General features: G+C 40.2%; 1 protein-coding gene and 1 long non-coding RNA gene across 8 annotated transcripts in view; one reads left to right on the forward strand and one right to left on the reverse strand.

Annotated features, from left to right (window-relative positions):
* PCDH17 (protocadherin 17) overlaps positions 1-16,569 on the reverse strand; it is an 89,766-nt gene extending 73,197 nt beyond the window's left edge. For 2 of the 5 annotated variants that reach the window (XM_064408655.1, XM_064408656.1), the window contains exons 1-2: positions 15,964-16,569; positions 11,211-14,711 (exon numbers count right to left, since the gene is read on the reverse strand). In XM_064408655.1, coding sequence (XP_064264725.1) covers positions 11,211-13,838 — 2,628 coding nt within the window. In that variant the 5' untranslated portion in view covers positions 13,839-14,711; positions 15,964-16,569. Of the gene's footprint in view, positions 1-11,210; positions 14,712-14,919; positions 15,845-15,963 lie in introns of all 5 variants that reach the window. The other 3 variants (XM_064408652.1, XM_064408654.1, XM_064408653.1) reach the window with 3 other exon arrangements.
* A 286-nt stretch (positions 16,570-16,855) lies between these two features.
* Positions 16,856-24,662, forward strand: part of LOC135293951 (uncharacterized) — a 71,018-nt gene continuing 63,211 nt past the window's right edge. For all 3 annotated transcript variants that reach the window (XR_010356073.1, XR_010356074.1, XR_010356072.1), the window contains exon 1: positions 16,856-17,376. This is a non-coding gene — a long non-coding RNA (uncharacterized LOC135293951). The remainder of the gene's footprint in view (positions 17,377-24,662) is intronic.

Raw genomic sequence — 24,662 nt, forward strand, 5'->3', positions numbered from 1 at the left:
TTCACGCTTGAAGGAATATTATTTTGTTATATCACAACGTTTCAATAATGAGAGGTATACTTTTGGGAAAGATCATGTATGTGATGGCCAGTGAATACATAACAAAATAAATTTATAAAGTTGCTTCTGCCCCTTGCAATACTATTGCCTGCTACACCTGAAAAGAAGCTACATGTGGTTTAAATAGACGAAATACATGTACAGATTTAGACAAAATAAAGACAAAATATTGAAAGAAATAACAGGCAACATCTTGTTTTCACCTCCTTTTCACTCAACAGCTACAAAGCCGACTGATATATCTCTCACCTTGGAGCTACGAAATGCAAATTATCATGTGCTTTTTAATAACTAACGCAGGCTATGGAATCAGTAGAGTGCTATTTCTTTTCGCATGTTACATGAATTACACTTCCTTTTAATCATCACTCTCAATCCTGAAGTTTGATAGCAGGATTCCATCACGAAGTGGAAAATTAGGTCCTTCCTTACCAATACTCTAGCCTCAGGAAAAAAAATGACAACATCATTTGTCTCTAAACCTGATGCTTTCCAGTTTGCAGCAAAAGGAGCAGGTTGACAGCATCTTCCAAAACACTGCTACACAGCTCTGCATAGATCATACATAATATTAAAAAAAAATAAATTATATGCATATTGCTCATTAATAATGCTTTTTATCCATCTAGATGGTTCTTTTGATTCCATTCTGCCCTCTTTTCTGTGTATATCCACGTATACATGTGTACACCCAGTTGCATATCTGGCCCTAGAAATAGCCTAGAAATATAATAGTTTCTAAGGCTTTGTGGTTGTCATTTTAAAAAGGCTTTTAATTTCATTATTTCCCAAGCACTCTAAATCCCACTATGTTCTTATTGTCATTTGATCCACTGAAATTATGAAGAGATCACAAAAGAACACACTTGGTACTTTACAGCTGTGGCTGGATAATCTGGCTCACAATCATCAAAGCAGGATTGTTTTTATGATCTTCAAATCTGCATATCAAATTACTCAAGTCTCTGCAAGAAAGCAAGACATCAGGACTATCTCAACAGAATACAAGAAAACGTAGTTGGAGGCTAAGTGAAACTAACAGCTTTTGCAGCTTTGCAGTGTTCTTAAAGCAAAGGAGAGAAGCAACAGGGAGTAGTTCAGGTAACAGACTAACAGATCCTAGGCTGAATTCTGCACACACTTATGCACATCAGCAACCCACTCCTGTAAATGATCTATTTAATTTTATGGTCCTATTGACCTAAATTAAAATGATCACTGATTACATGTTTTAAGGATACTGCCCTGAAAGAAATAATTTAATTATACATATATATGTACATTTCCACAGGCTTCAAAATTACTCATGCACTGACTAAGGACATGCTTTTTTCTAGATTTGCACAAAAAGCATTTTTGACTCTGCTGGCAGTCACTCAAGTGCTGAATCTGAGGTACACCATTAAAACAATGTTCTTTTCTTTGTTACTTTTAAAATTTTATAGAATTTAAACATTTTCATTAAGAATTAATGAACATTTGTTTAGCCCACTTCAGCTTACCTTTTTTTTAAACTGATTCGTAGCTAAACAATCATAAGTGGTTGCTTAGCAATCAGCGAAGAGCGAGACAGAAATATAGTAAGTAAAGAAACTGACTGACATGTTCTGTGTTTGAATTACGGTATTCAGTAAAAACAACAGAATAGCACCAAGAGAAATTTAAAACAAAATTCCCTTAATAAAAGAATACAAAAAATGTCTTTAGGAACAAATTATGCATTTAAAAGCTACAAATTGTTATTCACATGTCTGTCGCTATAAAACATTCCTGTAGCTATTATTAAAAATACATTAAAATCCTTCAAATGTTCATGAAACCATTATTTACCTTTTGTTTTAATTCAATTGTCAACTGTGCTTCCAATGATTTTAAAAACAGTATATATCTACAAAGCAAGCAAGAGTTTACAGCTTTGAAGACTTGAAATTGATTTTTAATGCACCAGCTTTCAAACACTACAAAGGCTGCTCTCTGCTGATAAAGACAGTAAACAAGAAATTGTCCTTTAAATGTTCCCTTTAATGTTTTTCTTTAATTAAAAATCAATCAAAAAACATTGCCACATAAAAAAATTAAAATTAAGACATTAAAAATGCTTTATGTTTTTGACACACAACACAGTCAAACCAGAATGAAAACTTATGATGTTACTTTTGTTTACTTGTATTAGACTTTTTTTTACATGGTAAACATTGTTAATCAAAAAATAAAAGCATGTAAAAGTAGTTTATCACTTAACTCAAGTCTTTTTATAGAGTGGAAATGTTAAAAATATGATGAAATTAAACTAGAAATGATAAAATATTAAAGTAAAATTTTAAAACACTACTTTTAAAACACTTTAAGATTATTTTAATATATTCCTATGCTCTAATCACACTGAAGCTTATTTATGTAGATTAGTTACATCTAGAGTCTCATTTATCTAACCTGTATTTATTCTTTGATCACAAAGCTTGTTAACTTAAATGGTCTTTTATTGTTATGATTCATTTTCCCATAATTATGTGGTTTAACTATCTGATTTTTTTTGTTTTAATAAATATATGCACATGCACCAATCATATTCAACAGTATTATGCTGGATGCTCAATGAACTGTAAGAGCCATTTCAATATAATAAAAGTGCCTGGAAATGTTCCAGGGAAAGGACTGGAAATATGAGTAATCAGAGTGTCACTAGAACTAGTACAGGCAATACACACACGTCGTACACAGATCAGTAGATGGTCTGAACCCCTCTCTGAAAATAGCTCTGCATGACTATCACTGCAAGAACCTACCATACATCAATTAGAGGTTTCACCCACACAGCTGAAATTATGCATTTGCATCCCATGACAAGACTTTTCCTTTCCCCTTTGGAGGTCTTGTTTGGCAGGCCACAGAGACTGTAACACAAAGCCACCCAGCAGGAAACAGGATGAGATTAGGAACTTTTCTGTTACAGGTTAAAGTATTTTATGAATGTGAGAAACTCTGATCTGATACATATGCCACAAAGCCAGTAGAAAGGTCCATGGCTAAAATCAAATATCTTAATTTGAAGGACTTAACACACCTAGATTGCTTATACCTTATTCTATTGAAAATAGACCAGTATGGGACTGATTGTCTTGAGGGCTGGAAAAGGACACAGACCATCAGTGAGCCAAAGTGAGATATAAATTTATCATTATGCTGTTCCTCTGTACAAATGACACTAATAACTGGCTGAGACTATGCAGTTTTGTCTTTGTATGTAGAGTCACTCCTCAGTTTTCAGGACAAAAAAACGAGATCTCATGTCAAGCAAGTGGATGAAGTGACCTGCTATCTTTCCCTACAGGTAATACAACTACCTCGTGGAAGCAAACCAGTAGGAGAAAGAAATGGTTCTTGTGTGACCTTATTAAGAAGGAAATGTATCAGTAGCCTCTGGAATTTAGCTAGAAAATATATGACTCTTCAAGAAGGTTATTTAAAGTGCCGTCTAATATCCTAATTAACAGGGACATTCATAAGAATTTGCTTGTACTTAGTACTTAATACTGAGTATTTTATCAAAACTGCTTAATAATTTACTTTTTTTTCTTCTTTCTCATAGGATTTACAGTAATTAATCCAGAATCTTCTGCTGTTAAAAAAAAAAAAAAAGTCAACAGCAGACTGAAAAACAGAGGTTGCACTATGAAATAGATTAGTAGGGCTTAGAATGCACCCGGGCTAAGAATTTTGGCAGCTGCACATTACTCTGTTTCATCTCATCAACAAAAGTAGTGACTTGTTAATATCCTTGATGCTCTATTAAAAGCTTAACAAATAAAACACTTAAACTCAAGAAACTTTTTTCACCAGTAATTTTGCCACTCTCTTCCTAGTACTTTTTTTCTATTTCTTTTCTTTTTTCCTCCTTTTTTTCTATTAAGGCAAGAGTCTGCAGTCCCCTGGGAGTTTAACTTATTTTCTGTATTTTTGAACACTTTAGCATTAATTTTACCACTTCTCTTACAGCTGAAGCAGCCATACAACTGAAAGCATAAAGCTTTCAGGCTGTCTGCTGCAAAAAATTGTCCCAACTGCTCTACAATGACCTTTTGGCATCAGAGGATTGCTTCTGTATTTTAAAGATAAAAACACAGCTGTGTTTCTGCTCTAGTCAACAAATCCTTGTTTAAGTTCTCATCACTGCATTTTTTACCTATTGGAAAACATTAATACTAGTGTCAAAATGCCTTTGCTTCATACATGCAGGTGCTCCTCAGGCTTGAAGAAGTATCTGAAGAATTCTGCCATGCAACATACATGTTTTCTTCAGAAAAAAACAAAACCAAATCCAAAAACCACTCATATACATCCACTTTTTCTATGTAGAATGAGTGCCTTGCATGGCAAAACCTAAAACTAATCTAACGTGTTACTTTTAACTTTTGTGGAAACAACAAAAGAAAGAAGAAATTAGGCATGATACTTAGAAACATATGTGTAAATATTAACTGATATGCTAATGCCTCCTGGGGAGGAAGATAGTGAAAAGAAATTTTAAAAAATGCTGGGGGGAAAAAAAAAAACAACTGTTTTTTTTTTTTAATAAAATCACATCCAAATGTTGTGACTTGGGAAGAAATTTTTAATGATACTTATGTCTTATCAGAGAAACCAGACTGTATCTATGCTTTCTTAATACCAAGTAATATTTGTGACTATTTCACACATAACTATTGCTAATTTGCCATGTAAAAATATTTACGGAGTTTTAATAATAATGCTGTATTATTCACAGTTTCAGAAATATATGAAAATGTGGTAACATATGTTCAGCAACACATTCAATGGAGGATTTGATTTCTTTTCTACTATACATGTGATTATTCTGGGTTAACCATTGGACTTGATGGTTAACCATTAGAATACTAGAAGTATTGCCCAACCCAAACCATTATATGATGCTGTGTTACAATTCACATCATAGGTACAAAAACATCTAAATTCCAGTGTCATTAATTGTTTGTAAAGATGCCATAAAGAAAAAAAAAATCACAAAACCCTCAAACCTCAAAATTAAGGGCCCAATCATACAATCATTCTTAGCTGCATTCCAGAGAGGTCTCAGTCATGATTCACTCTTGAACCACCAAAATCATTTACGAAGTCAAAATTATGCTACTGACTGAATTATGGGCAAGAACTGCCTTTTCATCAGCATGGGGAAGGATAACAGAAACCTGAGAAAATATGTTGTTAAAGATAACTCTTCAATTGAGTTATTGATCAGTCATTGAAATTGCACTGATAATCACAAATTTGTAGGGATCTTTCCAGCTAAGTTTAGGTAGTGACAGTGAACACAAAGATGTAGAAAGCTCAAACAACTTTAAGAGAAGTTGAGAGCTATGACACTCAATCTTACATAACTTGTTTCATGTCTTTAATAAAACAGCAAGTTCTACAGAGATATTATTATTCTTATTTTTTTGTTAACAAGAATTTGTTTCTGGAAAGACTGTTTTCTTTTTCATAATATGTATATTCCACGTTAGATTCTTAAATTGTTTTTTTCTCTCTTTTTTTAATTGTTCTTTATTACAGCTCTTCATCTTGGAAACTTTTTTAGATTTCAAATAGACCTGTATATCAAGAATGATCCATTAAAAATAATAGTGCTATAAATATCACCAGCAAGAAACTCGGATCAGGACCAGAACAGACGTAACACAAAAAAGGAGTTCAATTCTTCTTTCTCTGTTTATTTCAGCAGCCAGTGCACATGCCACAGTGAGTGGTGTGTTGCCAGATCTGGTCCTAAAATATATGTGTTTTGTGCCACTATACTATGCAGTGCATCTTGACAAAAAAAATTAAAGAAAGCTTCATGGATGTATAAGAAAGGTTTCGTCCTGAAATTTTTACATAGTCAACTCCAGCAAGGACTTCATCCAGTGAATGAAACTAAAGCTGCAGAACAATGTAACACATTGGTCACAAATGTACAATGTACAAAACCAGACTGTACACAAAAATGCAGACTGTATTAATAAAATGCAAGCATTCACAGGAATTATTTTGCAAAACATCTAGCCTTGCAAAACATCGTCAAAGCCACAATAATGATACCTAGACAGGTAGTTCAAGAGTTGCATGTCACAACTCAGTGTCTTTAGATAAAGCTCTAGAATATGCAGCTGGGAATCTCTGGAATATATAGAGTGCAAACCTGCAAACTTGCAAATGTTTAGTGTTCTAGTACCCTCTTGATGAAAAATGCTACCTTGTACTTGTTCTAGTGAGAAGAGAGAATAATACTCCTCAGTTTAAGTAGGAGATATAAAAAAATATATATACCTCTGTTTTCAGGTAGGAATTTAAATCACTGAGGATGAGTGCAACTTCTCTGATGAAACCTTCTTCTCCTTATATGCAGCAGCTGCAGATTTCCTTTTGTGATCTTGAAATTTCTGAGCAGAAGTTTCTCAAAGTATGAAATAGCATATTTAAAGACAGAGCAGCACTAATATGCTCATGGGTTTTTTATTTCCCTTGAAGACTCTATCTTCTGAGGTATTACTAAACACCTGGAGATGAAGCTGCACTGGGACTTGACACTAATCTATTGACACATCATAAACATCAGGTGCCTGAAGTATTAAGAATGATCTGTCCTTTATCTTGAAATGCTGTGGGAGTGCCTGGTACAGCAGATACAGCGATTCCCACCTTGAGAGCTTCTTTCTGCACAGTCACTCATTTTTAGCTGTTGTTTAACAAAAGCTATGACCACCTCTTATTTCATCCACACCCACCTTATCCCTGATACATTCTCAAAACTCCCCAATTGCACCACAAGTATAGACATAAATAATTTCTAGGATGATCAACATTATTCTTGCATATTGCAGATAGTTTTCTACACTTGATATTTCACGTCAAGGTACCTATTTCTGGAACTTGCTTGTGTAAAGAAACTGTTTTCCTTTATCCATCTACTCTTACCTATTGAAAATCTGAAAGAAGAACCTGTGACTTGTTCACACAGGGAAAGACAAATTAATTAACTCAAAATTTTGGTAGGAGAAATACATCTATATGTATGTTTGTACTTTTTCTTTTCCTCATGTCTGCACTTCAAAATAAAGCAAAATTCTGTTTCTTTTAATCAGGTGAGTAGGTCACCAGGATGAGATGAACCAAATTTTCTTTAAGGTCTAGAGTGAACAGAAATCTTATTTCAGCCATGTTGAGTTTCCATTTTCTCCTTCTTTCCTTCTTCCCAATAAAAAAATAATAGTTTGTCTCTTAAGTACTTGAAAGTGACATGGAATTTTGACCCTGGCAATGAGAATTGTACAGCACTGCCCCGTATTTAAATATTTGTAACAGACTTTTGCTTGAAAGCACTGTTTCTAAATTATCTTTAGAAAATGATTGCTGAAGTTAAGAGCAATAAAACATGGGCTGGTTAAGTGTAAATGTGTAACTTGCCCGTATGTTACCAAACATTTTTCTTAATGCACATCAATCTCAGTTGCACATCAAATCACAAATGACCAATTTTCAGAGGGCCTAAGAACTTGCAAGTCTCTTGCACCAATAAGAGCTGAATGTATACAGCATCCTTATCTGTCCATCCAACATTTTACACATATATGTATGTATGCATGTTTAAATTATCCCATTTTTATGGTACTGAAGAAGTTCATTGATTCATATATAAGTAACACATGCAACTGTGGTACATAGGTGGATGCTACAAAATAATGAGCAAACACAAGCTGTCAAATTGTGTGATTAGTGTGTAACAGAAGTCACTTAAAGAGAGGCAAGATTACACCACTCTTATCCATACCAGGAAGTATTTCATTCAACTGCTGGTCCTTTTGGGTCAGCCTGAAACCCCTAGTCACTAAGTAACATTTTACTCCACATGTATTTGTTGATATAAATTGGACTATCTCTATAGTAAAATACTATTAGTGAGAAATAAGGGAAGATAAGGCCCATTAGACTCACTAGGTCTTACTAGTAATTGAAAGGAAAAAAAATGCATTCCTAATACAAGTGAGAAAATTTGGATCTTACTGAGAAAGAAATTATTTATTTGCTATTAAATATTTATAGAATCAATTGGATGTACTAAGTAATAATATAATATTTAGCATGTATATACCTCTCCATAGATATATAGTGTATATATATATGTGAATATACAACATTTTAAAGAAAATTGTGCCATTAAATATTTGCCAAGAAAATGAGAATGAAGAAATGCAGTTCCATTGTATGAATTACATAGTATAGGGTTATCATGTTTCAAAACTAGATCGTAAGAACTAATGGAAACATTTGTTAGAGAACCCTTACACAATTGTTTACCTTCCCCTTACTGAGGTACTGAAGAAAACTGCTTAACTGGATTGATTAGCTAAAAGAGATGATAAAGCAGCTGGATTTTGTTTCCTTTTTTTTCGGCCACTTCCTACACCTTTGATTACTAACTGTGTAGGGCAGATGCAGGTTTCTTGGAGTGATTCAGGGTATAGTAGATCCAGAGAGAGGGATGATCCTTTACTATTTCTCCTTAAGCCTGCAGTTTAAATTTTACATGAGGAAGAAGTACAGGAACAGCCATAAAGTAGTGGCTACATTCTAAATGCAAATTTTATATAAAATTTACTCCAGGGATGTGGAGATGAAGAATGCAAAATGTATTTTAGTAATGCAGAATAGAGTGAAGAGGATCAATTTTCCCCTCTAGCTACTTTAAATCTCAGCCTTTTCTAAATAGAAACCAACTGCACTTTTTCTTACTGTGTCTGTTTTGCCAATACAACTACAAAATACAGTATCAGTAAGTATGTTTGAACAGGTTGTACACTAAGTAGAACTGAATGTTTTTTAATCTACTAACTGGACCATGAAAACCTCCAAAACACTCTGTGCAGATAATGAGAGAAAACAAGAGCAGCATTAGATATACGAGTATGTTATGAGGAGTTTCAGTTAACATTTTCCATAGTTGTCATAATGAAAACTCTTACAGAAACCACAACACACTTTTTAAGGGAGGAAATTCCTCTTTTAGCTTTATATAGATTTCATGAAAAAAAAATCATGATTGATCTTATACAGTGAACACTGTAAAAAGAAGGAATCATATTTTCCATAGGGATTTTACACTACAAGTGAAACTTTACTATTCAGTAGCATCAATACATTAATTAATTGCTTTATATAGACATTACATGGTTGTAGGAAAGTATAATTTTCTGTCTTTTACTCACTATTACACTTGTCAGTAGGAAAAAATGTGGAGTGTTTCTTTTTAGCTTTCTGACAACTCCATTTTACAGTAAAAAAAAAAAAAGTTGACATTACTTAACAAGTGTCATGGAAAGTTATTTGTTTTTTAAAGCATGAGTAATAAATCAAATTATCTCTGGTTGTGTCCTAACCTAAACTCTTTCCTAAAGTGTCACTTTTTGTTAAAATCAATTTCAGATTTTATGTATTGCTCCACTCACCTAATTGATAGCAACACAAATTCATGATAGGCATAAAATGAAATTGTTTCTGTGACACAAGGCAATAGTCGCTTGAGGATTAGTTTACAGTGACCTTGTACAGGCAGGTTTTTCTTCCTTTTTTCCTTTTTTTTTTTCCACTTATAAATGTTCCATTTCCAGGTCATTGATTACTTGAATTTTGGTTCTTTAATCTGTCAATTACCACTGGCCATTTCTATTCAGTTTAAAATATTAGATACAGCTGGCAAGTAGAACATTTGGTGTTCACAGATCACAGGGCATGGTAACTCCAAGGTATTATGAATCTTCTTTAGGTACATCAAGTGACTACAGTGCAACTTCTTTCCCACTAGCTGCATACACAAAATGAGTCTGTGTCACTTCTGATACACTCAGCTCATTCCCCTATGACTCAGAACAGCATATCAGGAGAACCACAGGATAAAACAGATATGACATTTCAAATATATTTAATAGTCATTATCCAGAGCCTGCTTTCAATCTGAACGTTAAAAATCACTTTGGAACATACCTGTAGTGTTTGAACATTAAGCTGCATTAATCATGAAGCAATACTTTAAATTAAATCAACTGGAGCCAATTTCTGCCCTCACCTTCACTCTGCAAGTTCACTGCTCTGAATAAATCTTCTGAGTTTGGACTTTAAACTACCTGCTAAAAATTAAGTCATTCTTTGATTAGTATCCTATATCCAATAGTCCAAATTCTGCCATTTCTCACATTCACAAAAGTCAGTAGAGGACAGTGTGGATATAACTGGCAGCAGAATGCAGCCCAGCTACAATTTCTAAATGAGCTTTGGTAGAAGACAGAGCATGTAAGTCTTTCACTATAAAGCAATCATCAGTGTTGATTCAGGCTACTGGAAATCTGACTAGTTGTTTTGCTGGCTTATGACAGGATGTGAGTTTTGTTAACATTTGGAGGTAGGAGGGAGTCACCACATACATTTTTTTTTCTATTTGACTAAGCAGAACTTTCAGCACTGAAAATTTAGTTGTTTATGGGGAGAGGAGGAGGCAATGGGGTCCCAATGATACTGTCAAAAAATATATTTATGGGTATATATTCTGAAGAAGGAAATTAAAAAAAAAATAAAACATGCATCTTGGAACGATAGCTCATGTTTACATACAAGATTGGAGGGCTATAATACACTGTTGCAATAGATGTCCTCAGTGTGCAATTTCTTCCCTGTCCTGTTAGTTACTGCAGGTGGTAGGTCCACTTTAGAAATGCCCTCCCTCTTTTCCACCCCAAACCAAAGGGAAGTGTAACCTGTGGAAGTTCCCACCTCTGTCTGACAGTCTCCTGGGGAAAATACCCCAGCATGCCTCAAATGAGTTAAATGCCTGCCCACACTCTCACATGCACCTCTTTGGTACTGCTGTAACTCTGTCTGTGTTTCAGTGGGCATTTTCTTTTAAATCACATTAGAAACATCAATGAGACAGCAGAACCAGACCCAACAGATGTTGTCTGGTTCCACTTTCATTAAGTCCACCTCTCTTTAGTGACTTATGTTGGTTCCTACAGTGGTGCCTTACAGCAGATTGCACTGCAGACAAAAGGGAAAGTTAAACCAGTGTCTAAAGTGAGGTCCAGGGTATTCTAAAAGTCTCCTACCTGAATTATGGACATCCGGCTCGGGGGAGCCTCGCTGGCGTTAGTCCCTTGCCCTGTGAAGCTGGTGTGGCAGCCCACATGTCCCTGGGGTACAGTCAGGTTGTTGGAGGCGGGCTTCAGGTACATCACCTCAGACCTGGGAGAGCTGAGGGGCAGGCGGGTCTGGTAGTCAAAGTACATGGGTGAGGTGGCCAGGGATGGGCTGCTCACCACGTTCATGACATTGAGGGGACCCCGGCTGTCCTCGCCCTCACTGGGCACCAGCATAATGTCATTCTTGCTGATCTTCTTCTTCTTGCCCTTGCCCCCTCCACTGCCACTGCCTCCTCCTCCCCCGCCACTGCCTCCCCCTCCTCCCAGCTGAGGGTGGCTATACTCGGCAATGCGACAATTATAGGTGCGGATCTCCTTGTTCTCTCGCTTGCACTTCACAGCAATAGTGATCATGGCAGCCAGCAAGATGATGGAGACAGTGCTCAGTGTCACAATCAGTGGCAGCGACAAGTCCCAGTGTGGCCGCCGATGCTGCTCGCCATTCACCTGTGGCTCACCAGCCTCAGGCAGGGGCCCTGCCAAAGCCCTGACTATGAGCTTGGCCACAGCGGAGAGGCTGGGCTTGCCATGGTCACTGACTTTTACCACCAGTTCAGCCACAGGGCTGAGCTCTTCCCAGTAGGGGTGCAAGGTGCGTATCTCACCACTGGTGGGGTCCATCTCAAAGAGGTGCTCCTCATTTCCTTCCACAATCTCATACGTGAGGCGCCCACTCTCCCCAAAGTCACTGTCCAGGGCGCGGACGGTGCCCACGGGGTAGCCCACCCCAGCATTGCGTGGCACCTGCAGCTCAGCAGTGTCGTTGATGAGGGCAGGCAGGACGATGAGGGGTGCGTTATCGTTGACATCGAGCACGGTGACGCGCACTGTGGCATTGCTTTCACGGTGGGGTGAACCCGAATCTTTGGCCAGCACACGGAACTCAAAGTGCTTTGTCTGCTCATAATTGAAGCTCCTCAGAGCATAAATAGCACCATTTGTGGGGTTGACAGAAACATAGGTGTAGATGGAGACATCTCCCACATGCCCAGGCAGAATGGAGTAAGACACTGTCCCATTTTGGCCCAAGTCAGGATCCTGGGCCAAGACTGAACCCAGGTACTCTCCAGGGATGTTGTTCTCAGGCACCTGCAACACATAAAGATTCTTGCTGAAGCGGGGTGGGTTGTCGTTCTCGTCAAGGATCCGGACAGAAAATGACTTGGTGGAGTTAAGCGGGGGATTGCCCCCATCACGTGCCACGATGGTCACATTGTACTCGTCCTGTGTCTCACGGTCCAGGGGTCGGTCAGTGACCACAGTGTAGAAGTTGTCATAGTTCTCCTCCAGGGTGAAAGGAACGGCACCAGGCCCGCCACCACCGCCCAGCACCCGACACTGGAGCTGCCCGTTCTTGCCTGAGTCACGGTCGGTGACCCGCACCAGGGCAATGACAGTTCCTGGTGGGGCAGCCTCACTCAGAGCTCCCTGGCGAACGGAGACAAAACCAATGGTGGGAGCATTGTCATTGCGGTCGATGAGGCGGACAGTGACCTTGCAGTGAGCAGGGATGGGATTTGGCCCCAAGTCCCGAGCTTGGACATCAATCTCAATGAGGCCACTCTCCTCATAGTCCAGATTGCCCTTGACACGGATAAGGCCACTCTGTGGGTCAATGCTAAACAGGTCACGGACGCGCTCAGGTGCGTAGCCACTGAAGGAGTAGAGCACCTCTCCATTGGTGCCTTCATCAGCATCAGTGGCATTGAGGTCGATGACTGCCGTGCCTAGCGGTGCATTCTCTGGCAGCTCTACCACGTAGGAGGCTGCCTCAAAGATGGGGCTGTTGTCATTGGAGTCAATGAGGCGCACATTGATCTGCACCGTGCCTGAGCGCGGTGGGTCACCACCGTCCAGTGCCGTCAGCACCAGGGTGTGGTGACTCTGCTCCTCACGATCTAATGGCTTCTGGATGACCAGCTCCGGAAACTTCGTGCCATCACCACGGGACTTCACATCGAGGGAGAAGAGGCCGTAGTCATCACGAGTGAGCAGGTAGGTGCGCAGACCATTGTCCCCAGCGTCTGGGTCATGGGCGCTGGTGAGGGGGAAGCGGGTGCCTGGTGCAGCATTTTCAGAGATGTCCATGTCCACTTGGTCAGAGGGGAATGATGGTGCGTTGTCGTTCAGGTCCTGAATCTCCACTTTGATCATGCAGATCTCCTGGTCATTGGCGAACACCTCGAGGGACAGCTGGCACTTGGCGCTGCGCCGGCACAGCGCCTCACGGTCAATGCGCTGCTTGGTGTAGAGCAGCCCGCTCTCCCCGTCCACGTCCAGGAGGTGCGGGGCTGAATTCTCCAGCACCCGGAAGGTGGACTTGGGGCCGCGGCCGCCCCCGGGGCCGCCACCGGGAACGCCACGCTCCGCGGGCAGCATCCCGCCTCCCGCCGCGCCTGCCGCCAGCCGCGCATCGCGCCCGATGTTCCCGATGACCGTGCCCGCTCCCTGCTCCTCCGGCACCGAGTAATTCAGGTTCTTCAGCGACAAGGCGGGAGCCCAGCAGAACAAGAAGCAACAAATGGAAAGGTACATCCCCGAGCAGGGGTGGGGGCGGCAGGAGCGGCAGCGAGGACCAGGGTTGTCCCCGTCTTCTTTGCCTCCTGCGCTGGGGTTGTTCTTCCTCCTCTGACGGCTCTTTCTTTCCTTCCTTTTTGGTTTTGATTTTTTTTCCCTTCTCTTTCCCCACCCCTGTATTTCAAGTTCCTGAACCTGTTGCTCTAAAACATCTGCAGAGACACAGGATGAGAGGCAGCAAATAGACCATGTAGCTCAGAGGGAGGGAGCAATCGCGGGGGTCGGGGGGAGGGGAGGGAGCAGCTTCGGCAGCTTTTCAGCAAGAGCTTGCCGGGCTTGCAGTCCCCTCGCAGTTACTTCGTCCGTCCAACTTCGGCAGTGGGAGGGTTTCAAAAATCAGAAAATTTGCAAAAGATCTTCTCCTTCGGGCAGGCGATGTGTTCCCGATCCTTGAATCCCCGCAGATGTACAAAGAATAATAAAAAAATAACAATAATAAAAAAACCGGCGGCAGTGGTTGTTGTTCTAAAAACGATCAGAAATATTTTTAAATATGTATATTTATATATACATAGAAAAAGGGGATGGTCACAGGTCTGTAGCAGAGGTAAAAAAGCTTATTTGCTACTCACTGCTTGTGATGCGATTGATGGAGTGGAGGGGTAGGAGAGAGACAGAAGGGAAAAAAAAGTCTCAGCTTGTTGTTGAAGCCCTCTTCGTGTGCAGTGAGCGGCAGTGAAATGTCTGATTGCACCGCGGGGTTGTTGGTTTTCAGGGAGTGTTTTGCTGCATTTAGAGATCTAATCTTGCATTGCTTGCGGCGGAGAGCTGCATCTCGCTGCCGTCGGTATTTCCCCCCTCTCTGTCTCGTACACCCTGGGTCACTGTTTCCTTCCCGAACCAGAGGGAGAGGGAATAAGGATTGCAGGGCGAGAGGGGAAAACAAAACACATTAAAAAAAAAAAAAATAAAAGCCCAAAACCCAAACCACTCCGCCCCCGCCCGCAAAAACTAGTGTTCGAATTTATAGCTTCCTTTCTCCCCCTCTACTACCAGCCTCCCACCCGTCCTTTTGGGGTGAAAAAATTAAGAAACCCACCAGTTGACCTTCATCACTAGCAGTAAATATATATTTTGAGAGAAAGCTCAGACCGTGCTCAATCAGCAGCACACTTGGGTTTCTTTAAGACAGGCCAGTAGCCGCCGCCACCACCACATCCTTTCTCTCCGTGTATCTATGCGTGTGTGCGTATGCGTGTCTGAGAAGCTGCACTTTTCTCGATGCAGTTTAATTCCAGTTTGCTTTTCTCTCCAGCCGAGAGGAAAGCAACAGGCAACCCATAGCTGGACGCATAGATTAAAAAAAAAAAAAAAAAAAAAAAGCAAGAGAGGAGGTGGGAGGGCGGGGGGAGAAAGAAAAGCCACCACACACACACACTCTCTCTCTCTCTTTCTTAGTCTCTCGCTAAAAGGGAAACAGTCTCTGTATTCACAGGGCTGCGCTATCAAGTGCCTCTCTTTTCTTTCTATTCAGCGTCTCCTTCCAATGACACTGCCGCCTAGCCCTCTTCATTTAGGGGAGGTGAGAAGAGGAGGAAAAACAATCCTTGCGATGAATAAAGTGGGAGATCTTTTAATCGATTAATTCGCTTATATTAAAAGCTATGCAGTTCCGCGATCAGTGTGATGCATTTTTTGCAGTCCTTTCAAAGCTTTAACAGTCTCTCTGAGCATCTTGGTACAGGGGAGAAGAGCGGCAGCAATGCCAGATGCGTTCCCCCTCTCTGATACACACCTTGCCTAGTGATACGGTGTATAGGTAAATACTGGGGAAGGGTAGCAAAATATTATTTCAGGTTCTTTTAACAACCTGAAATAAAAGAATGGCAAATCCAGAAATGCAGGTGTTTCAATCTGCTTGGATGAGTCAGATCCAGCGGAACAAATCACATTCACTATCGCCTCATGTTCCTCCCTTCACAGACATTAGTTGCAGCTTCTTCCTAACGCTTCTCTGACTCACTCTATAGACAGGAAAGAAATTAATCAGATTTATATTTTGGAGAGGGAGGAGGGAAGAAAGAAGAAAAAAAAAAAAAAAGAGAAGGTGGGGGTGTCGGATCCAGCTACACTTTTACTATACCTCTTTCTCCGGGAGACTGAGGATCAGGAAAACAAGGCTGTTATCCACTCACTGGCACAGAGGCGCGTCTGTCTCCTGCTTTGCTGAGTGTTTTTAACCACCTTTCCTCAGTGTTATGTGTGAAATAAATCAGAGATCTTTCACATTAAAAGAAAAAAAAAAGCAATAAAAACATAGGTTTCCAATACATAGCTCACAGATCTAGTTCCGAGTCTCAGTTCTGCACTGTTTTTTCTCCTTTATTTGAGTCCGGACCCAAAGTACACAGTTAATTCTGCAACGTGTGGCAGGGAGGCTTTCAAACGCAAAAGAAGAAAAAACAATTATTCTTCTCTGCCTCATTGATGGGTGGCCCCTTGCAAACAGACGGTCGCCAGTCTTAGCCAGGCAGCACGCGGAGCGAACGCCGATCCCCGATAAACCAGATCCATTTCACCAGCCGCCCGCAGGTAAGTAGAGAATTCAGTGAAAATTCAACAGTTGGAGCCGCGCTCTGCCTCGCTCTCTCTCTCTCCCTCTCTCCCCCCCTCCTCGCCTCCCTCACTGCAGCACTCGCGGGGCCGCCGCGCCGCGCCGCGCTCGCCCAGCGCCGCTCTCCGACTGCCTCTATTCACCTCACGCCGCGGCTTAAACATTGATACGGATTCCCCGCCAGCCAATGGGCGGCGGCGGCGCCGGCCGGCCCCGGCGCGGCCCGGCCAATGGGAGGAGGCGGGCGGCGGGGCGCGCGTGGGGCGGGGCCGCGGCGGGCGCTGGGTGTCATTGATTAGATCGGCTCCGAGGGGGACGCGGGGCGCGCGAGCGGCTCGCGCGGGCTGCGGTGTCTGGCCGCTCGCGCGCCGCAGCGCCGCGACCCCGGCCCCCGCCGGCCCCGCCGCGTCCTCACCCGGCCGCGTCCTCGCCCCTGCCTCCCCGCCCCCCTTATTTGTTTATTTGTAAGACGTGTTAACAAGTCCTCCGCGCTGACGGGTGGGGAAGCGGGGGGGGTCGCGGCGCTCCCGAACTCGCCCGAAGCACTGCGAGGGCGAGGACTTGACTGCGCGGCGCGGCCCCCGAGTGGCCGCCGGGCCGGGGATGCGCGGCGAGAGAAGGGGCTGTGCGTGGGGGGACACCCCCGCCACCTCCGCCCGGCCTCGCGGGAGCCGCCCCGAGCGGGTCTCGCTCTCCCTGAGGGGCAGTTCCCGAGGGCGGGAGCGCATCCCCTGCCGGCGGGGAGCGGGGCGCCGGGCGCCGACAGCCGCGCCGTGAGGGGCCGGGGGCCGCAGCAGCGCCCGCCCCCGGAGCGCAAGGGAGGCTCCGGCCGGGGGCGGCGGTGGCGGGGGGACTGAGGCTGGAAAGGTGCGTGCTCGGATTGCCGGAGGGCCGGTCTCGACCCGTGCGTACGGAAATGAAGCTACCATTTGTGACGAGCGTGTAAGTAGCAAGAATCATTTAGGGGAAAAGAGGAAAAAAAAATTAAAAAAAAATAAAACAACCAAAAACCAGGAAGAAAATAAACTCTGGAGCACTTATAAGACGCTCCTGAAATATTTTAGGAGTGTCTCTTAAGAGTCAATTAAGACAGCTGCTCGTTTGCCTTGCTCAATAGAATAACCTTCAGCCCTGAGTTATTATGTCCATAAATATAATATGACTTGGAAAAAGTCTTGCAGATTTATAAATTCAAATGAGTGTTTTTTCCAGACCCGTCTTCTCGTCCTGAGGACCTCTTTGTAGCTGTGAAACAGATAGTTTGCCGTCCAGAGCGAGTCTGCTGGTAACCGTTATAGAGCTAATGCCGTGTTAAAATGCAGTGTATAAATAAACTGTGCATACATTAGTGGCAGCAGAAAACCACTACTCTCAGCCGAGCCAACTTTCTGTGTGAGAGCGACGGACAGATGAAATAAAGGATATGTTTACAAAATGGGCTTTGCTTTCTGCATGAGGGCTTCAGATTGGCTGAGGGAATTTGGCGTGCCCGGCTAAGTCACGTATTTGGAGAAGTTCCCTATGAAAGCAGCATAATATTAAAAGTGGAACAAACACCAGCGTAAGCCCCTGAGCTATCAGGAGGCCTCGGCTGACTGCAGCTTGAGTCCTCTGCTTTCCTCTCCTTCTTCTGCTGCTTATGCCAAACCTTTAGGATATCTCAGGATGTCCAGAGATTTTTCCACGCCAGTTCTGCTAATTGAGGGTGGGGGGAAAAGGGTCATTGCAATTATGTACTGGCTCCCTCTAGCGTGCCAGAGGTACTGCTGCATTTGGGGTATATCCCGTGTGCGTGCATCCTGTGGGGCGGGTGTGTATCTGTGTACATACATACCGTGGGCTATGCGCTGTGCCTAAGTGTGCATGCATGTGGTAACACTAGTTTCCTTTCAGAGCATGAAAACACCAGCAGGAGTAAAAAAAAAAAAAAAGTACTACGGTGGCATATACTATGTAATATATGTCTGACAGTGTTTCTCATGTTTACTTTAAAAAACAGTCTTGAAACCCAGGATTTTTTTTTTTTTTTTTTGAGGAGGCTAGTGTCTTCATCACTTTTTTTTTCCTCCACCTTGGTGAGTACTTTTTTTTTTTATATGACTCAGCATTACACAATAAATACTCTGACTCCACAATGAATTCAATACATTTGAGGGCACTCTGCAGTTTGTAAAACAAGTACTTGGGACTCTGAATTAAGGGAAAAACTATATAACCCTTTATACAAGTAAATGGAGTCTTTGCTTGTAAAGTCTGTATTTTTTATCAAACATCTTGCAGCTTACAACAATCCATTGATACCAACGACATGCATGGAATACTTAGAGGAAAAATAAAATCTGAAACACTAGCACTGGTTCTTCAAACCTCTGACTGAGTGCCAGGTGATAATGATAAATGAAACTCCTTGCTCTACAAGTCACTTTGGTTTTGTGGTGTTAAGTTCAGCAGAGCTGCATGTTAATACTCATTCTCAGGTATGGCTGATTATTATTTCTAATGATTTCTTGGAAATCATGCCATCTTCACATCTTTACAAATTGTGGCTCTTAAACCCAATAAAGACTTAGGTGCCTAACTGGTAAATTACACATTAAAAAATCGTGCCTGCATATGAATACATGCATCTGTCAGGCTGATGTTTGTTGCATCAGACAGTTTATAAGAACAAAATGGCATTTATTGATTTTAATCCACCTGTGCAAGTAATGAATATTTTATTAGTTCGATGATTTTACAGTATATCTATAATACTTTTTCGTCAATTTTTAGCACACATTACATATTTGATAGCTTAGACTGGCATAATAATTTCATATTAACTCATCAGAAATTGTATTTTTCACAAAGAAGAGTTGGAAATTAAATGTATGATGGTAATGCAAATGAATGCAAGTAATACCTATATGTTTTGCCATGTCACTGTATTTGGAATATATAGTTTGTATTTGTTGCTGAAAAAGCAAACAAAAAAGAAAACAAAATAAAAAAGTCCTTATTATCAACTTGGAGAGAAAGCTGGTCTGTGGAGAGGCTAATACATAGAAAAATCACAAATCCTATCTAATAGAAATACACATATAGAAGACTTGTACTGTCTGCCAGATCAATAAAAGCACATTAAATACTCTGTGAAGGAGAAGCTCAACAGAGGAACAAAGTCCAATATAACAGCCCTAACAATTAACTATGTGTGGAGTTAAATTATTCTTTAGAATGCTACTTTTAAATACTCTGTTTGTTTATTGGAAGCTATAGTGTGATGTTAACCTAACTAACAAGTAGTAACAGAACACATCTCCAAACATTTTTTTTTAATTTATTGAAAACATGACAACAGTATTCAGTCTTTTTTTTGTGAAGTGTTCATGCTGAAATCCAATACTTTATTATTCTGTCTTTAGCAAAGACAGGTAAACTTTTCTTTTTCAAAAAAATAAAAAAAGGAAATAAATAAGAAATACCCTCAGTCAGAATTGTTGAAATGAAAATCTGTTGTCTTGGTGTGGAGGGTGCTTAAGCATAGCACAGAAGTCTCAGAACAAATAATCCCTAAACAACTAAAAGAAAATAGGAAGGCAAGGAAAAGATCAATATAGTTAAATGTCAAGGTTCAGTGTTTAAGTTATTTGAGCCTAAAATGTATCATTGAGAAAGCGTAAATCCAATCAGCTTGAGAACAATAGAAAGATGTAAAATTAGCAAGGCCAAGGAGCAAATTTGAGGAACAAGTAATCCATATATAAGACAATTACCTGCTAATAAACAAACATGCTTTACCTGTGTGAGGAAGCCATGACAAAACTGTCCAGCCTATTATTTAGCCATAGCTATAAACCAAAAAGTACTTCAGAGAAATTATATTTTTGTACTTTAATACTCATAGAAAATGAAGACATTTCCTCAGGTCAGCTTCTTTTTAGTAACAAAGATGAGATGTGGGTGTGTTTAAGGTGTCAGTGGTGATATTCTTAAAGAGTAGAAAGCATCTAACTAAATTGTAGTCATCAAGCGTTCTTGCAGAATCTGAAAATGAGGTAAATGAACTGTTAAAAATATGCAGTCATTAAGATCATACTATGTTTGAGGATTAAAATGTACAAAATCTGTTTCTCTTTTAAAAAGACTAAAAGGATGATCAACAAATTGTGGTGATGAACAAATTGTGGTATGGCAAGATTTTTTTTTTTTTTGGTAGCAGTAGTATTAAATGTATTAAAATAACAATTCAAAATAGAAATTACATGGCATCTAGAGAAATGTAAGAGAAGTACTGTCCAGAAACTCAAATCATTAGAAACCGTTCCACTGATTTGATCCATCCCATAGTAGCAAAGTAGTACAACTTGCATAGACTAAAATGACATTCTTTCTGTTTGTTAGTATTGTTTCAAAGTTGTAACAGAACAACAAATAAAACCCCTTTTGTTGCTCTGTATGTAAGCAGATTTATGTCAATTTAATTGTGAGGTCACACCTCACAAGCAAGACAGGTTGAAGAGAGAATTGCTGAGAAAGGGAATACAAAATAACAGGGCAGTAGGTAAAGGCAAGAGAGGGTGTCTGCAAATGATGTTAGTGGGCTGATGGGAGGATAGGACCCAAGAAGAAAGAGGAGTAGGAAAAGGCTGCTGAAGCTGAGCCCAGGACTATTTAAAAGGCTTCAGGCAAACGGAATTAGTGAATAGGAACTAAGTGTGAAATTCTCACTGGAAGACTTGATACCTATGGCTTCTATGTAGCTGGGAATATTATAGTTACAGTTGTACCTGTGTAATTTTGGAAACAGAAAAAAACATGCACCCACAAGTGTTTATTTGGCTTACAGAAAGGGTGAGTTTTATGCCAGATGTGAGGTCTTAGGATGTGTATTCTTATGCCTTTTTTCAGACACATTATTTAATTATTATTTAGTACAATATACAGAAACATTTTTTGCTTTTTTATTACAGTGAAAACAGGGCACACTGAGATAAAACCCAGCATGTTTCAAACAGACTAAGAAGTTTTCTTAATGAGTTTTTTAAAAACAATTTCTTTAAGAGCAATTGAAATACTGAAAACTGGTTTCCTACAGGTGTGGCTTTTAATTTTCTCTCTGTCACTGCTACCAGATTCCTCCTGTGTCTGATGGTTGCCCTGCAGCTATGAGTGGCTGGCTGAGAGGGACATGCTGCTGGGCTAGGCAACAGCTGCCTGGAAAGGTACAACAGCTACCTTTACTTCTCTCTGGGTATCAATTTATATTGCATACATACCCATGCACTGAAATGAAATTTAAACTAAAACCACCTTTAAACAATTTGCAAATTTGATTGAAATTGTCCAGTAGCTCACAGAGTTGCTGGGCAGAATGATGAAGAGACAGAGACACTCAGATAATGGTCAAGGGGGCTGGTGTTTTTACTTGCATAGCCTCCTTTAAAAACAAAAACATTTTAAAATAAAATGCTTTAGCCATTTGATTATAACATGATGCTAGTGCTGGAGTTAGGATATGGCATAGTGATAGGATCGTATGACTTGGCATGTTAACATAATGCACACACTGCCAGTACCAGTGAGATAGGAATACACTGTAAATACAGACACTAGATCTTGTGAAAAAGAAAAGGAAATATCTGTGTTTTCAAATAAAGGATATTCTCTGAAGCATTTAAAAACTTTTCTGAAGCAAATATTGTATGGATTTTTCTCAAACCTGACAATTTTTGTTTGCACAGTAAATTACATCAAACCATATAGAGATGAACAATATGATTTACTTCACTGAATAATGAAGTACTTCACTGATGAAAACCTGTTTTGTGAATTCTTTATGACAAGTTTGTTAGGGTTTGGAACACATAGACCTGTCATTAATATAATCATTTAAATATTTGTTTAAACATTTATAAACATAATTTTATTAAATACTTGGTTTAGTAGATGGAATTAATTTGATTGCAGTTATTGCTAATGGTTAATGTCTCCTATGTCTTTTAAAGATTATGTGGCAGGACGGGACAATTTTTTTTTGTCCTGTTCCCCTTTGGCTTAGGCTGCACTCTGGAAATATTGTGTCTTCCTTGGGAATGGTCAAATAAAGAAATTTCTGGTAATGTGAGATAAAAAAGGAGAAGGAGGAAGGGGGAAAGAAAACAAAATCAAGAGTGAGCAGGAACTCCAATAAATGCTGAGAAAAGCAGGGAACAGAACTGCTATATAAGTCTGAGAAGGGAAGGAAAGAGAATCTTTTCTTGGCTTTGGGGAGTGGACTGTGCATAATCTGCAAACCTGCAGAGCTGCCAGAGTGGGACCATGCATGGACAAGAAGACCTGGCATCTTACATCAGCATGAGCCAGTGGGTGTTCATCTGCTCCTTTTCTATTCTAACTTTGGATGTTTTATCAAGCTTTGCTTTGGGTAGAATCTCATCTTTGAGATTTAAAATTTTCTTGGGAGTGCTGATAGTGCTAGCTTTAAGGAAAAGGTAGAAGCAGACCAAACTCAAAGATCTGGCTAAATGATTCCTATTTTCCAGACAGAAGTACTGATAGAGGACAACGTTGGAGAAGCCAAAATTATAGAATCACAGAATGATTTGGGCTGGAAGGGACCTTAAAATTATCTAGTTCCAACACCCCTGCCATAGGCACAGACACCTTTCACTAGATCAGGTTGCTCAAAATCCCATCCATCCAGGCCTTGACTGCTTTAGTGAATGGGGGTCAGCAAGTTCTCTGGGCCACCTGTACCCAATACCCCTTAACTCTTAAAGATTTTTTTCCTAATACCTAACCCGAACATACCCTCTTTCATTTTAATGCCATTCCCCCTTGTTCTGTCACTATAGGCCTTTGTAGTCAAAGTAACTTTTCCAGACATATCTGATTATATGAAAGATCAGGGAAATCAAAGAAAATGGAGACCCTAATCTTAAATTCTTGATAAATAAAAGACCTTTAAATTCTTGTTAAATATATTTTATGAGAGCAGTTTAAGGGCAAAGTCATGTGCTGGAACTCTAAGAAAAATATCTTACCTTTAAGGTTATTCTCAGTGAGATTTGATATGGAACAAATATTTTCTTTCTCTTCATTAAAAAGAACAATTTATCAGACAAAATTAGTGACCTAACAACATCTAAGAAAGCTACCAGATATTTCTCATGCTTCTTATGTAGGAAGGTCCCTAAGAATATAATTATATTATATTAATATTTTAATAGTAATGAATACATTGGAATTCACTGAAATTCTCAATACAGCATGTCTCTGAATCTCATCTCTTTTCTAGTATTTCTGTATTACAATTTCTTAGGAGCTAATATTTAGTGGCTGTAGCCAAGGAAGTGTGGTAAAGCTCACTTTGCATCACTTTTCCTCACAAAGCACTGCTTAGAGATTGAAAACTGTAACATCAGTCAGACATGTGAACATCCACAATTTTCATGTGAAGGAAGACCAGTGTCTTCAGAGCTGATGCTGCCACCTTCCAGTATTGGTAGAAAGCAGAAGATTGAGGAAGACTCCAGAATAATTCACATGTAAAGTATTAGGTAGTCCTGATCCACAGAAATTCACCTCTGCCAATATTCTTACAATTACTCCGCAGGTGGATGAAGATAAAACTTTAAAACTTCTGAATCCAAAGTGCACCTGGAAATCAAATTCCAGTTCCCTGAAGAGAGTAAGCCTGAACTTTAAGCGCAAAGTAATCTGTGTGTATCAATTTGTAGGAGATAAAGTTCATAGTGGAAACAAAACCAGTAACAAGAACAGCAACAACAAAGGAATTAAGCCAGATTTCTGGTAATTAGTTATTTCCTTTTTTTTTCTTTTTCATTTTGGTTTTTCTAAGCTAGCATTTTTGCACCCCCTGACAAAATTTCAAACTCTTCTAAGGGTGTATGAAATTTCTTATACATTGGACACTCAAGATTCTTCAAGCTAAATTTACCTGTTATACAACCCTTTCTTTTGTTTCCAGAGTATTCCCTTATTTAGTTATGCAGTTAGTAGCTCTACTTTAAACATGACTGATTGCAACTCTGTAAACAATTCTGTTGCTAAATCTCTCAGAGAGATGGAATCCCATTTACTCTCTCCTAGCTGCAATTTCAGAAGATTAGAAGGAAAAAACCAAAACCTAAAGTAAAAACAAAGAACCCAAAACAGGTAATGAAACTGTCTTTGCACCCCATCCCAAAAGTAAAGGGACACAACTAGGAATAAATTATGATTTT

Source organism: Passer domesticus, chromosome 2 (genome assembly GCF_036417665.1).
Source record: "Passer domesticus isolate bPasDom1 chromosome 2, bPasDom1.hap1, whole genome shotgun sequence".
NCBI lineage: Eukaryota > Metazoa > Chordata > Aves > Passeriformes > Passeridae > Passer > Passer domesticus.